The 16,461-nt window shown below is 36.3% G+C and overlaps 2 protein-coding genes across 3 annotated transcripts; both read right to left on the bottom strand.

Moving 5' to 3' along the window:
- Window positions 1-3,772: 3,772 nt before the first annotated feature.
- On the bottom strand, window positions 3,773-9,648 carry LOC133704120 (uncharacterized). Of its 2 annotated transcripts, none has more exons than XM_062128872.1 (9): window positions 9,489-9,648; window positions 7,378-9,045; window positions 6,895-7,121; window positions 6,442-6,774; window positions 5,976-6,222; window positions 5,110-5,238; window positions 4,813-5,028; window positions 4,591-4,714; window positions 3,773-4,247 (listed from the first exon to the last, which is right to left on the bottom strand). In XM_062128872.1, the coding sequence occupies exons 2-9, from the start codon at window positions 8,926-8,928 to the stop codon at window positions 4,009-4,011; spliced, it is 3,066 nt and encodes a 1,021-aa protein (XP_061984856.1). In that variant the 5' UTR covers window positions 8,929-9,045; window positions 9,489-9,648; the 3' UTR covers window positions 3,773-4,008. The 2 variants fall into 2 exon arrangements, with proteins under 2 accessions (XP_061984856.1, XP_061984858.1); XM_062128874.1 differs by having other exon boundaries at window positions 9,394-9,624.
- Window positions 9,649-11,245: 1,597 nt separating this feature from the next.
- LOC133705680 (ras-related protein RABE1c-like) lies at window positions 11,246-15,964 on the bottom strand. Its single transcript, XM_062131022.1, has 9 exons — window positions 15,842-15,964; window positions 15,650-15,734; window positions 13,505-13,577; window positions 12,960-13,060; window positions 12,780-12,845; window positions 12,330-12,427; window positions 12,027-12,089; window positions 11,851-11,943; window positions 11,246-11,691 (listed from the first exon to the last, which is right to left on the bottom strand). Exons 2-9 carry the CDS (start codon window positions 15,720-15,722, stop codon window positions 11,608-11,610), a joined length of 651 nt encoding a protein of 216 aa, XP_061987006.1. The 5' UTR covers window positions 15,723-15,734; window positions 15,842-15,964; the 3' UTR covers window positions 11,246-11,607.
- Window positions 15,965-16,461: the final 497 nt, after the last annotated feature.

Genomic DNA, 16,461 nt, shown 5'->3' with positions numbered 1-16,461 from the left:
TAAGTCTTGTAATTAATGTGTATTTCATTCTCAATCTTATTTTATTAATTATATTATTTATTATATTTAAGATTAGTTGTTTAAACAATCCTCCTCACTTGTAATCTGTTTTTTAAACTTTGTTTAGAGAATTAGACTTTAGGTTCTTCAATTCATCACTGGACACTGCTACTAGTCTCTGGATCATGATCTAGATCAACAAATATGGATAATTATAGCACAAACTGATTAGTCTCATTATAAAAAAAGTTTTATATATTAATGTGCTATGACCAATGTGGTCACTAATCATTATTTGATACACAATTAATTAAGCAATGTTTTTTGGGGTGCGAGTAATTACCTAGTTTACACCGGTAGAGTTTACATTTTGGGTTTAATTTTTTTTTTCAAAGGGCAAGTATAATTAACGGTGACCTATAGTTTTTTAAGGCAAGAATGACTTATTTGGGTTATTAATGATAATTTTTTTTGGTATTATTAAATTTGTTTCGTTAAAATATTTTTGATGTTATCAGTAATAATTGTAATTAGAACTTTAATATATTTTTGAAATCTTTTTTTTTCATCTCATTTCTTCTATTTATTTAATATCTTTTAAAGAATATTGTTATTCTAAATAGCAATAAGTTATATAACTTGTATTTTTTAATCACAGCACATATAAATTATATCATTTCATTTATATTTTTTCAACCATGTTATTCTGTCAGTATTTTTAATTAGCCGAAATAATTTTTTTTTTTAAATCCTCTAAACTCCCACTACATTAAAAAAGAAGGTTCAAAGCTATGGAAAAAGGAAACCGTTTTCAATAACTCCGTATTAATAATCATGTCAGTTGTTTATCATTTTTAAAATAGTTCAACTTATATTTGTTTAATAATTTAGATTTAATTAAAGAATGCAAAAAGAACATTAGAGAATCTCAATTTATATGTGTAGATTACGCAACACGTAGTAAATTAATTTCTTATACTGATTCTATCAATCAAAATAAATTAATGTGAGATATTAAAAAAATATGACTAGAAAAATCCAAGATTATACATGCCTTTTGAATTAGTGGGATCTACTAGCTATCTCCCACTTTAAGGCCATGGCTCAATACTTCTAATGAATTATTGAATGGTTTTTTTTCATGTTTTTTTAATGTTTAGAAATACTCATCAAAATATAACTATAAATTAATTTAATTTATTTATTTATTGTCATATCAAGTGGTCTAAATTTAAATCCAATTTAGGGGAGAGATTTGTAGAAATTAAGAAGATTCAGTCCTCTTGTGAATCAGATAACAGCAATAACGTAACCCTATTCTTCTTTTCTTATGATATGCGGACTGTTGATGTTGCTATGCTGCCTTCGTATTCTCGCTAATTGGATAGCCATATATCCGTCCACAGTTACAAATCAATTTCTTAATATAATATCTCAGTAAGAACTTGATAATTAATTTGGTGGGAAGTGACTGAATATTCAATTATCGAACAGTTTAATCTAGATTTTGGCCCTTTTTTCTTGATTTATTAAATAGATTTGCCAATGAGAGTTTAGGTCAAGTTAGGAGAAACATTGTGGTTTGTGGGGTGGAGATTAGTAGTGGGATCTAAATTAAAGCAGGTGCATGAAGTGCAAAGGCATTTTGTTTCAACTTCTCATTGTATATCTTTTTTTCTATAATGGAGGCCATATTTTACTTAGTTTCAGCAACAATTGCAATCCATCTCATACTCAAGCAATTTCGAGTTGCCACGGAGTGATTTGCATGCGCTCTTTACCTCTAGGGCATTAATATATAGGAACCAACACCGCCTTCTTGTTTTTTTTTTTTATTCTTCAAGAGAAATAATGAGAGTTTTGCAACATCGATTGTTGATACGAAAAAGGATCAGAGGCCTTCATAGAAAACAGGACGAGGAACATCCTCGATCCAGATCTTCTTATTCAGTTCCGGGAGCTAGAAAATAAATTAAAGAAGTTGTAGATTCAACTTGCATGCATGTGTGAGTTGAAATATTGTTACCAGGTCACCTTACAGAGACTACTTTTTGAAAGCACTATCAATACCAAGCTTAGCGATGATTCCATGATAAGGAAACGGCTATCGCCATCTCATATGAATATAGCTGTATTTACTATTTATGTAGTTAATTAGTTACTAAATTCGATGTCTTCTTGCCCATGGTTATACGAGAGACCAAAAAGCAAGGAAACCTCTTGGTTTCTTGTTAGTAGTTCTTGTAGTACTATAGTTAGTGTAAACTCGATCACGCACCATTAAGTATAATATTTTTAATCTGGTTTTTGATTCTTGATCAGTGCTAAATTACGTACTTTTATCTGTTACGTACTAACTTTTAATTCATTCAATATTGCCCACTATATTGTAAAACTGCAAAGCGCTAATGCAGACCATAAACTTTGTTCCTAGAAGAGGAAAGCAAATGGTTTTCATTTGAGCCGAGTTTGATCACTATCTGGGAGCCCATGGTTAATTAATGATGCTGACCTGTATCTCACCATTTTTATTAACTAATGCAAATCAATAACCAGAGTACGTAGCTCTAAACACACGATTTGACTCTTGATGATTTTCATAAGGGTTCTTCGTAAGCCAATATTGATGAGCTCAAGTTCTCTTGTTGTATTAAAAAAAGATGATATCCACTTGCATATGTTGCTTGCTAATATATATATATATATATAACAACTATATATAACAACAATACGCGGTCGTATTCTAATCATGCATTCACAACAAACTCAAGATTTTAATTAGCAGGTGCAATCAGAACAGACAGAGATCATTTTCCTATGAAGAAGACGCAGCTGGGTGACAGACAAAAGTCAAAAGCATTAATCGTTTGTTTGGCGTATCCAAAATGAATCACAAAATCATACACGTGGCAGGATATAGATGCAAGAAGTGCCATGTGTGTGATTTATTTTTCAAGTAGTAATTAACTAGATAGATTTCCATATCAATGCATGACATGCATACTTCAGGCAATCTGAAGGGGCTGGTGTGGTCTCACGTGACTTTTGCAGAACGTAAGAAACAGCCTTGTGGATTATATGAATTTTTTTTTCTGTATCCATTCAATTAAATTTTTTAAAGGTGAACAATTATGATTACAGCATGATTTGTCTCATAATTGGTCTATTCACTCAGCAGAGATTTAATAATTACATTATTATTATTATCTCGGAGGCCTGCTAATTAAATGCTTTAATGTCATATGCTGAGGTGGCAACAATATTAAGATTGTATCATCGTAGTTCAACAACTAATAGTGGCAATTTGGAGGGATGATGTATTGCCATAAACATCAAATAAATTGCGGGTCGTCTGTGTGTAATATTGTTATGCTTCTCAATGGGTCATATAATTATTATCCGAGTGGGGTTTTGAACGGGTGGTTCAGTAGGGGAACTTGATTGGTGCAGGCTGCATGGCTAACTGGACGATCTGAGCCTACTCATCTTTGAAAACCTGAAGAAAGCCAGTGGCTGTGGGAAGCAGATGGATCCCTACCACCGTATTTGATATCCTCCCAGGATCCTCTGCACATTGCTTTCATAGCTGTGCAAAGACGGGGTGCCATGTAAATGTTGGCTCTTCCTGACACCAAACAATCTCAGCACCTGAAACCATCACAAAAAATAAGATTCCAGGAAAAAAAAAAACACGTCAGCTCTAAGACGAGAATAGAAATCTTAGCTCTAAAAAAAAAAAAAAAAACAGAACGTCATGTTCCTGCAAATCGTGTTCCAATAAAGACAAACATTTCCTTCTTGTAATGCAAGACAGTACATCTCGAAGAGCAACTTCGCTTGTAAAAAACCAAGGTCCCTTGGCTAGAAGTTTTTGGGTGAAAGGGATTAAAAAGAAGCAGCCGCCTAAACAAGGCGAGATATAAATGGTATCAAGACGCCAACATAACTTTGGTGTATAAATTTTTAATTATTGTTCTTAGACTTTGTACTCGACAGTATGCAAAGGCTTCAATTAGGAATTTGTATTGGTTCAGGTTGCATGGCTTTTTGCAGAAGTTCAGCCTGTTCCTTCACATGCATCTGGTAGAAACCAGTGGCTGTTGCAGCTGATGGCCCGCGTCCAGCATACTTGATGTCGTCCATAGTTCCTCTGCCCAATGCTTTCATGGCAGTGGATAGGCGTGGTGCAATGTAACTGTATGCGCCCATGTTCATTGGTTCTTCCTGGCACCAAACAACCTCCGCACCTAACAAGAAATGGTGACAAAAAGGCGTCAATATATGGTTCCTCAAGGTGTCACCATATAAGGTAGCTTAGGAAAGAGAAACAAGAAATTCAAGTTTAACCGCCCCAAATATGAAATCACACACCCAACTCCAATCTCCCCAAACAACTTGCGGCTATTATGATTACCACCTTGCTGGAATCTTACAAGAAATTGACCCACTGTTTTACTCTACTGTGCAGTAACTAAATCTCATATAATGTGTTTTGAGGAGACCAGAAAACCCATAAAACCAAGAAGGTAAAATTGATAACATGGAATATCATTACTGTAATACACAGGTTACAAGTTTAAGAAGAATTACTTGGATATCGCTTAAGCTCGCGCTGGATGAGATCATATGGGAACGGGCATAGTTGTTCAACCCTACAAATTGCAATGTCTTTCGCCTCGACCTTTCTACGCTCTTCATCAAGCTCATAATAAACCTGCACGCAAAGATTTCAAATGTCAAAACTAGCATCCTCTAGGTCCACATAAAATAGTGAAAATCAGAACAAGCAACAACCAGAAGCGCATATCACACCTTTCCAGAGCAAAGAACCAGACGCCTGATACCCTCCTCAAGGTCCGAGTGGTCATTCTGATCCTTTATGAGACGTTTAAATCTGGTCCCCTGTTTGTCGAAACCAGGATGGCCTTGCACATCATCAAACTCTGAGAGATTTGATTTGCAGTCCTTGTGACGAAGTAGGTTTTTGGGAGCCATCACAACAAGGGGCTTACGGAAGTCTCTGTGTATCTACGAGATGAAACAAAAACCATATGAGAAAATGCAGAAAGCTGTCAGGACAGTGGAAAGTGATTCATAATAGTCCCTCACCTGACGCCGCAAAACATGGAAGTAATTAGCAGGGGTTGTAACATTTACAACCTGCCAATTGCATTCTTGGATTTGCTTACGAAAAGTTGGTTCCATCTCGGGTATAACAAAAGGATTGTCATCACTCATCTACAATGAGATTGAAAATAAGACATCATTAAGGGCTATCTTTATATAAACCAGAACAGATGCTTATGACAGAATACAGAGAAGTAAGTGAGAAGTCCACTGATCAGACAAACTTTCATATTCCTTGAGCATCCAACAAAATCAAATTGGACAAAGGAAATGAATTGTATGGAATATTTTGATTGGTCCATGGCTTAAGCAGTCATCAATTAGGCCATGTAGTCCCTGATATACACGTGAGAAAAATATAATCATGAAATTCTGTTGTAAGACATCAATCGTTAAACTGTAATCATAATGGGTACCTAATAATCATGTAATTTATTTAACAGAGAGATACATTTGTTAAAAACTCTCATAATCAAATTTATGCAGGGACATGCCAACTTATAGTGAAACTGCTTCAATTTCCCCACTTGAAGGTTCAACACATCTCAACGTGGATCTTAGCATCAAAGTGTAAAATATCGCTTAGAAGTACAAGTGCAGGACAATAAACAAACAAATTTGGGATTGTACACCTAAAAATAATAATAATTAGGGGAATTTATTTTGAAATATGAAATTTCCTTTGATATTGTGAATAGTCTGTAACAGAACTCTTATTATGCTTTTTGGTATTTGAAACTTATAATTAGCGTTGGACAAAGTTACTTCCACTTATTACCATGGAGTAAGAAACCATCTAGTAGAATGCAAGAAAAAGAAAAGAGCACAGAAGTCTTTGATGGGAATACCTGAAGGAATCGTTCCAACCGTCCACTTGAATGTTCAGGGCCCTGACCATCATATCCATGAGGAAGCAGCACAACAAGCCCAGTTTGTCGCAGCCATTTTGATTCACCACTGCTCAGGAACTGATCAAATATCACTTGAGCTCCATTTGCAAAGTCACCAAATTGAGCTTCCCAGATTACCAACGAATTTGGACTTTCCATCGAGTAACCCAATTCAAATCCAAGAACACCGAACTCTGAAAGGGAGCTGTGAACAAGACAAAACAGCTATTAGTTAAATGGAATTCCACTATATAGCACCAACTCGACTACAAATACCGTGTCTCAATAATCACATAGTGCAGACTATTAAGTTTCCACAAGCAAGTCTTTGGCACCAAACTATATCTATTCAAGGGACGCATGAGGCATTTTCTGCCCAGTGAAAGTTCAACATGAGAAGAGAAAAAAAGACTTGATATATTACCTGTTGCTGACAGTAAACATCTCTTCATTTTGGTTGATGGTGACATGATCCAGGGGGCAATACTTCTCCCCAGTTTCCTGATCATGAATTACTGAATGACGATGACTGAAAGTACCTCTTTCAACATCCTGACCGCTCAATCGAACATGGTTGCCTTCTACTAGCAGTGTGGCAAAAGCAAGAGCCTCCCCAACGGCCCAATCAATTCCTTCCCCTGTTTCAATCATTTGTGCACGTTGATCGTAAACCTTCTTTACAGCTCTGTGAGGCTTAAAATTATCTGGAAGGGTCGTAATTGCTTTGCCTACATTCTTCAAGATCTCAGGTTGCACTCTGCATAAGAGCATAAAATTTCAATATAATGCAAAAAACTAAAGCATAAAGATTTCAATATAGAAATGCAAAAAAATGAGACAGACAACTAAATTTAGAACTAGTAAGTTGCCAGCATACCCAGTGTTTCTGACACGTGAAAGCTGTTCAGGAGACTTGAAACCAGACCAATGAGATGCAAGCCAGTCTCTTCTTTTAGGAACATAATCTTTGCTTGCCAAGAACTCTTCATTGAGGATTGAAAGGACCTTCTCCTGTATCCTATGAATATCTTCTTCAGTCACCTGTCCTGATTCTAAAAGTTTCTTTTTATAGATCTCCAGAGCTGATGGATGATTCCGAATAACCTGGTACGTCCCCAGTCAGAAATGTCATAAGTCTGCTTGACACGACTCAAGAGAGAAGTTGAACGGGTAGCACTAACAGAAAATAGGATTATAGCAACAACAATGAAAAACATCATGTGAAGGATAAACAAGTTTGTAAAGTATACAAGGTTGCATCCAGAACGTAACATCGATTGCTGGTTCTAATGAACTGGGAACCAAAGGAAGGAGGAGAAAGGGGCTGCAGTGAACTGAATCTATATATATATTTGCTAACCTGATACATTTTGGGTTGCGTGAAAGAAGGCTCATCAATCTCATTGTGCCCAAAACGACGATAGCACACTAAATCAACCACAACATCTGAATGGAAAGTCTGGCGCCACTCAGCTGCAAGCTCACACACACGAACAACTGCCTCCATATCATCTCCATTTACATGGAATATAGGTGCATTCAAGGCCTTGGCAACATCAGTGCAATATTGTGAAGATCTTCCTGCCCTAGGATCAGTTGTGAAAGCAACTTGGTTGTTCACCACAATATGTATGGTTCCACCAGTAGTATAGTTTGGCAGTGCACTAAGATGTAGAGTTTCATACACTACCCCTTGCCCAGCAAAGCTACCATCACCATGAATCAAAATCCCCATGTTCTTAGTCCTGTCAGAATCATTCGAGTAATATTGCTTGGCTCTAGTTTTTCCAACAACAACAGGATCCACAGCTTCTAGGTGACTAGGATTTGCAACCAAAGATAAATGGATTCTCTTCCCACCTCTAGTTGGACGATCATAAGAAGTTCCCAAGTGATACTTGACATCACCAGTTCCAGTGTAGAGCCCAACTTCATCTACAGGTTTTGTGCCACCACTAAACTCGCTAAATATTTGACGGAGCGGCTTCCGAACCACATTACCCAGTACATTCAATCTTCCTCTGTGAGGCATTCCAATAACTATGCTCTCAACCCCAAGATCAGCTGACCTATCAAACATCTCCTTCATTCCAGGAATCAAAGTCTCTCCACCTTCGAGTCCAAACCTCTTAGCTGCCGTCCACTTAGTGGCCAAGAAGTTCTCAAATTGTGTACTCCATATTAACCTATCAAGAATAACTTCGTGCCGCTGACGATTGTACTGCATAGGTGTTGGGGTTTCAATCTTGTCTCTCAACCAGTTACATTTTTCACGATCTGCAATGTGCATGTACTCATACCCAATGCTCCCGCAATAAGCCTGCTCAAGCCTGGTCAATATGGACCTAAGAGTCTGCACTGGACGGTTTTCAGACAAAAATCCAGCCATCTTCCACACTCCCAAAAAGAATTCTCTATCAAGATCAGCTTCCGTGAAACCATATAGAGCAGGATCCAATTCATCTGGGATTTGTCTTTCTTCCAACCCCAGTGGATCCAACTTGGCTTTCATGTGACCATTAACCTGGTAAGCCCTGAGAAGCAGCAGCAACCGCATACTCTCCTGAATAGTTTGGCCTGAAATTCCAGGAGACGTAGCAGCCTGGCCCACAAAGTTCCTAAAGAAATTATCCCACGACTCATCCACGCTATTTGGATCAGCTTCCCATGCTCGCTGAAGCTCCTCTAAATAAACACTACTGGTCCCATCTAAGAAGTTATCAGTTAGCTTAGAGAGAGGGACAGGACGAGGGACAGGCGCAGTTTGCTCCTTAGACTTAGTCACTGTTGAATGGAAATATCTACTCTGAGAAGGTATAACCCGTGATCTCGTTGCATACGATCCACCCTGAGATAAAGTCCTTCTAATGGCAAGCCTTGCTACACTAGCACCCGCTCTAAACCAAGCCATGGCTATCAATCCACACTAACCCAATACCACCAATTATTTTTCAAAGATTATACACCTCCCAGGCTCAAGAATCAATCATAAAAAACATGTATCTTTTCCTTATTAAAAAGAACCCCTCTGTTAAACAAAGCCAGAAAAAACAAAAAGAATCAATAAGAAACTATAGTACTTGATAATCACTTTAACGACTAAAAAATAACGGCACTTGATGCTGAAAATGCATGAATGATAGTAATAGAATCCTCTCTTAAATCCGGCATTAAATTAGGAAATAAATAGACTAATAAAAAACAATATCAATCGATAATGCTTAATCACTCATATCATCTCAACTGAACAAAAGGACTGGATTCAATCCTCTAATTCTTTTGGATTAAGATAAAACAAAAAACAGGTTATGAACTAATCATATCATATAATTAAAGTACCAAAGGTAGAAGAAATTAAATAACACTTTCAACATACAGCAAGGAAACGTGACTTAGCACGATCTGAGCTGCTGGAGTTGAGGGAAAGAAAAAAGAGAAATGTTTTTGGACACAAGGAAAATGCGTGCGTACCGGAGAGAAAAAGGAAGTATAAGAAAACCCTAGTCGCCGTGGAAAACAGAAGCGATGATGCTGCCCTCAATCCAACTATGGTGGGCTCTCATTTGAATTATATCTTGCGTCTTCTTTCCTTTCCAATATTCTCGAATGTTATTCTTTATTTATTTATTTATATTGTTTACATTATTATTTATTTGATCTTTCCCTTTTTCTGTTATTTATTTATTTACTGCTCTATCTTATTTTGGTGATGTGATAGTTTGTCCTCCGGGCACAAGCGCTGGCAAAGCCCGACTGGCTTCATAGGATTTTTCCTGTTGTTGACCTGGCTTGGCTTTGCATAAATTCAGTTCAGCACGTTTCTCTAGTTACCGCTATTTGCTTACATCATTCATTCATCTTTTTATTTATTGCTGTAGCATTGAAGTATAACGGTTTGAGTATAACGGTTTGTCTTAATGTTGTTTTTTAAAATATTTATTATTTTGAAATATATTTAAATAATATTTTTTAAAAAAATTAAAAAAATCAATTTAAAAAAATTTCAAGAATTAATAAAAAAATCATTTCAACCGCAGCTCTAAATAGTATCTAAGGTTACTTTTCAATTTCTAAGTTAATATGATGGAACTATTTGAGAATGCGGTCAAATTATTTTTTTTAAATTTTAATTTATTTTTGTTAAAAATATATTTTTTTATATTAGTCATGTCTTCTTAATCCCATGTTGGATAGAAATGACAGAAATCTAAAACACACAGACACCATGGTTCACCTAAAACTTATCAGTGGGTCCTTTAACACGTTACAGCTGGAACGTGCACTGAATCCAACGGAGATTAAACCCTGAGAAGAATTGGAGCCGTTCAGAATTTAAGATTGTAGGACCCACCTTTCTTGCTGGAACCACAAACCAATTCCAACTTCTATTCTGAAGAAGTCAAGACAACGGCTTCGGCTTCTGTTTTCTTTTCTTCTTCTGTTTTTTATTCGGACATTACGTGCGCACTTCAGTTAATGACGAGTGGTTTTTACCTTTTTACCTATAATGGGGACCGCTATTGCCTCGTCGAAAGTCATGCGTCTTTTATGCATGATTCACCCATGCCCAAGTATACCAACAAGCAAGATGCTCTTATAAAATAAAAAAGGGGCAAAGTGCACCGAGCATCCGAGAAGGGATGGACAGAAACGGGCCAGCACGAAGAAACCCACGATCTGCACGTGGCCATGCCCACCTGGTTTGAACTGTGTTCGGGCTACAGAGGAACAGCAGGTTCAGGGCGATTGTTTGGAGAAGTCTGATATTGTTTTTCTAAAGTGTTTTGCATTAAATGCATTAAAAAAAAAATTATTTTAAAAAAATTTATTTTTAATAATAATCTAAAAATATAAAAAATATATTAATTTAAAATAAAAAAATTTAAAAATTTCAAATTTTTTTAAAAAACTTTCAAAACATGAACATAACGTGAAAAGAACTGTTGTGATCAGTGGTCTTATCGAATGCGACACGCTCGGCTTGGTTAATGGCTTCGATGCACATCAATACATTTTCTTTTCTCCGTTGAAAATGAGGGCGTCTGGAGCTTAGGGCCTTTCCAGAGGAGCAGAAGGGACGTGACTGTCAAATCAAGCAACACAATCAATTGTCATTTTCTCTTGTTTTACTTCTACTCGTTTGGTGCATCCATATGCGGACATTCAATGAGTATGGCCACTATATTCAGCAATCAGCCAGGCATGGTACAAGCTATCACATGAACAAATTCAACAACGAACTTACCAGTAGATTGTTTGATTGATGGCATTCAAAGATGCGCACAAACAAGATTACAAATTCTGACAAACACGAGCACCAGGCATCTTATAGGAAATGGGAGCTAGATTTGGATAATCCATCTACATTGAGCCAGTAAATGAGTTCAAGCCCCAAGCGACAGAAAGGGAAAAGATATGTTATAAATTCCACATATTGAAATACTGCTTTAAACACACCAAGGTTGGTATTCTGGAAAAATAACAGGGCACAACACATGCACCCAGCACATCGTCATCAGCATTAAACCGACACCCCAATGGGTGCCACTTGCATAACCTTCCCTCTCGGTCCATATTTTGATTCTCCCTTTTATGAACCACAGCAAGCTGACTTTTGGGCAGCTTGGCCACCACTGGCTGATGGATCTGGTTGGTTAATCTTGATTGTTTGAGGCTGGTGCCACCAGGCAAAAGGATAAATACATCAATATTTGAGGAGAAGAGAGGTTAAAAAAAAATTCCCCTCGGATTTGGTACTATAAACCTATTTTCCAACCAGGGAACTAGTGGAAGAAATTATAATATAGTTTTACAAAATAAAAGCAAAAGTTACCTCTGCCCTGGAATCAGTTTCCGAGATCCTTTGCTTGATATCCCTTGCAATTGAAAAGAAAACCTCCTCCACGTTCAAATTTGTCTTAGCACTCTGCAAAAAATACTTTGCATGTAAGAAAATAGAAAATAGATGAAGCTGTGACGATTCCATTCTAGAAGCATATTTGCACTTACAGTTTCAAAGAACTTGATCCCATACTCGTCCGCAAGAGCTTGACCCTTGGAGGTAGGCACGGCCTGGGGAAAAAAAAGAGGAATGTCTTTCCTAATTATCATCAATGGAACACACAACGGAGGAATTGAATGAGGATCCCCAATGAAGCACTCTAAATTATAAGAAAGAGCAAGACTCCTCAACACTTCTAGGGTGAAAACTTGCAAAAACAAGGGGTCATTGCACAGTTAATAAACTTGCAATCCAACCCACAATTTTAATGAAATAAACATTTCTTGCAGGTTGTAAGATACAGCACATACCCTTTTGCTCTCATCCATGTCTGCTTTGTTTCCCACCAGTATCTTGTTGACATTGTCAGAAGCATGCTGTTCAATGTTGCGAATCCAGTTCCTAATATCTGATCATAAAAAGACACTAGCTCTATCAGAGATTCAAGGATGTTGAACAATGGAAGAAAGACCCACAAGATGAAGGAGAAGTTCCACTATATCTGTAAGGAGATCTTTCACACATTCATCTCGATGAAATAGGAAGCAAACAAGAAACAGATGTTGCTGGTTACCCACACACAAACACATGCAACACATATACTGAACAAATATCAAGCAACAAACAGGTATGCTGATTACCCACACAAAAAACAGAAAATGCAAGTAATACATGTTGACAATAAAAAAGTAGCAAGATTGGTAAACTATTAAGATTTCTTAAAATCTGAAGGCTAAAGGTAAGGCAATAAGAGAATTTACTGTTGAAAGATGATTCATCAGTAACATCATAAACGAGCAAAATCCCCATGGCTCCTCGGTAATAGGCTGCAGAAGAGTATAAAGCACATAAGCAACTCTAGGCTCAAAGCTCAAATGTGCATTTATGGAAAAGACCGCAAATTTGAAAACAGAGAGAATTTGTAAACGCCAAACACAAACCTGTTGTGATAGTTCGGAAACGTTCCTGGCCTGCTGTATCCCATATTTGTAGTTTAATCCGTTTACCATCAAGCTCAATGGTTCTTATCTTAAAATCAATGCTGTTTTAGAAAGGTACAGATACAGGATCAGATTGATGCTAGAAAAAAATAGTTAAAATGGAGCCTCCAGCCTTCAGCAAATGGAACATGATTGGGCTCTTAATTAAATATGTTGAAAATATGTCAACTAATTTGCATCATTCATATCCAGATCCTCTACCAAGGAAACTGCCTGGAATGGTTATGAGCACAACCAAAATGGGACATCAAATTTCTGAACTTCATTTACATCACTACACTACAAATTTTTCACCAGTATATGAAGAGCCAAAGATAATGAAACTAGCTAGTGAAATGAAATCCAGTCACCCTCAATTTTCCCTTGTAAATCACATGAGCAGGCCCAAAGTACTTGTTATTATTAAACTACTTCACATTCACAAGTTCAAAAATGCTAAAATAGTTTCACAATGAAAAATTGGGAGAGTTGTCAGGAAAGCAAACCCGATGGTGGTAATGAAACTGGTTGTGAAGGAACCATCTGAAAAACGCAAAAGCAGACAACTCTTCCCCACACCTACAAAAACATTAACAGGAACTGGGATTTCAAATAATCATGGAAGAGGAAGAAAAAAACAGGACATAGTATGTAGACCAGCCCATAATGTCAGGATTGAATCCCCACTGAAATCACATAGATTCAAGTTACTTTTAAAGTTGGATACGAACTGGCAGGAAATGAGAACTGCCAGCAGATACCGATGTAAAATATTAGGGAGCAACCTGGTGGAATTGAAAAATCCTGAAAAATCTTTCAACTGGTTTACCTTAAAAAGGAATCCAATCAAAAATCAATCACTGATCGACATAAAACAAGTGGGGTTGCTAACACCTAAATAGTAGGAAATTTGGGCATGTTTAGGAGTGAATATGGAATACGAATCCCTTTCAATTCCATTTCAGTACTGTTTTACTGCCAATAACATGGGTCTCTCGAGGTGGAACAAAGATTGACCACTTCATCATGCACTTCTTGAGAGGGAATTCTCTCAAATAAATCTTGCGGGGTGAAGTTCAACAAAAGGGTTGCAATTTCACCAGAAAAATGAGAAATTACATTTCAAGTGAACTAAATCGCTTCCCTTTTGTGTTATTAAGACTCTTATAAGTACATTCAACTTGAAATAAAATTAAAATATAAATTCTACTTGGAATTGGAAAGAAATCCTATTTCCATTCTGCTCTCATTACTTGGGGAATCAAACATACACTTACTATTCTAAGAAACAAGTAAGATAAAGGGGGGAACTTGACAGACTAACATGTGATGCATTAAAAGCAAGTCAAGTCATTCAAGAGCAGTGCAAAGAAAGAATCATAATTTGCCTAAAACTACTGCATCATGACAATTCAAATAAGTCTGATTTTTTTGTCTCTAATCTCCAAACAGTAGCATCTACAAATATTCTCAATCTAACCCCCCTTGTGAAGACAAAATATTCATCTTTTTTTTTTTTTTTATGCCTCTGCATTTACAAATGCAATTGCAAACATGGATACAGCAGAGGTCAGCATCTCTAACTATGCAAAAAGTGTCGTTTCAATGAGATCACTGCTTGGAAAAGGTTGAGATCTAGTTGCATTTTATGGGAAGTGGGAGACCGGCCAAAGTGAATATTACTTTAAGTGTCCTGGGTTGCAATTTTGATGGTGCATGTATGTGTCCTGCTCACTACTATTTCATTCAAAAAAGGAACAGGATAGGACCATCTCCAAAATCCTCTCTCAAAACCCCACTTCGATGGGGAAATTAATTAAATAAACCAAGTCAATAATGATTCAATAAATGCTCCATCTCAGCATCACCAAATCTAAAATATGTAACGGATCTAAGTAAATAAATAAATAAAAATGCTTGAACACAATAGGATCAGACTTCAAAACATGAAAGGAAAACCTGTACCATGACTTAAAATTTGCCAAGGATGGAGACAGAACGGACAAAAAAAACTTCCAGGTTCTCTGATTGTTAAAAGAGCACAGGCATCATAAATGAAAAATAAAATAAAATAACAGTCATCCGAGTACATAATGGAACTTTCAAGCTGTCATGAAGTTTCCTTAACGCCACACACATCCTATTAAGAACAACTACTACAAGCTCTGTGATCAATTAAAACACTTTACATTGCAGGTCCTGCTCACCCAAATTCAATTCACTAAACATACAAACACAAAATTTAAGGGAATGCCTCACAGAAACATAATAATAATAATAATAATAATAATAATAATCAATATCATCCATGCAATCCAACAGAAAGGTCACTGGCAATGCTGAGTGGAGCTATAAACATGACCAATGCCACTTTTGATGCAAATGCCTGTTAAAACCCGAACCCCACCTCACCAGATCACGAACAAACACCATTTAAGCAAATCCTCAAATGATTAGCCTCATACAGGTCAATATTCCTTAAATCCACCACGAAACCAAAAAAAAACCGTTTGACAAAACCACATAAAAAAAAAAAAAAACACCCTTAAATCACCGCATCACATTCCAAATCAAAACCCCAAAACAGAAACAGCGCCCTTCCAATCCAACAAACCCAGGATAATAAATAGAAAGGAGGAAAAAAAACTAACCGCTATCCCCAATCAAGAGAAGCTTAATCAAGTAATCATAATCAGCACGGGCCCTTGCTGGCGGTGCAGCCATCGCTTGTTTTCTCTTTGAATTCAAAAAAGAAAGAGAAAAGAAAGAAATGAACAATAGAAGTCCCTTATAAATGAAACCAAAACGAGATCAAAAATCGAAAACAGGGAAAGAGAGATCACCTTCTTTTTAGGTTAGCAAATGAAAAGAAAGAGAGAGACTGAGTCCAATGCGTTTGGGACTTTTTGTCTCTCTCTCTCTCTCTCTCCGCGTAATATTACGTTTCCACTTTTCAAAGGATGTACTCTGCCAATGACAGTGACCGTGGACTTTTTATAAGATGGACTTGGTTGTATTAGATCCTTCCTCTTCGTCAAATGCTTAATCATTGTTAGATAATTAGATTTATAATTATATTCAACTGTGAATTATGCTCAGCTCGTTTTTGATATTATGTGACGATTTTTATTTGAAAATATATTAAAATTTTAATTTTTAAAAATTTAATTTTGGTATTAATATTTAAATTAATTTAAAAACATTAAAAAAATAATAATTAAATTTTAATATAAACAAGTAGCAGTTACTTAGCCAAGCCAGCTCTATGAGCTATGCAGATTCTTTTTTTATTAATAAAATTAAATATCTGATCACAAACTTCGTCATCCTATTTCTGTTATTTTATTTTATTATAATGACTTGGTCCTTATACCTTTTGTTTTTTGGAAAAGTTCTTGGTATCCTTATCATTAAAGTTAATTTTTCAAAATGAATTTATTATATTGTTAAAAAATTATATAAA

The sequence above is a fragment of the Populus nigra genome, chromosome 10, assembly GCF_951802175.1.
Source record: "Populus nigra chromosome 10, ddPopNigr1.1, whole genome shotgun sequence".
Taxonomy (NCBI): Eukaryota; Viridiplantae; Streptophyta; class Magnoliopsida; order Malpighiales; family Salicaceae; genus Populus; species Populus nigra.
Note: the sequence above shows the minus strand (reverse complement) of the source record. Positions and strands in the feature narration are given on the sequence as shown.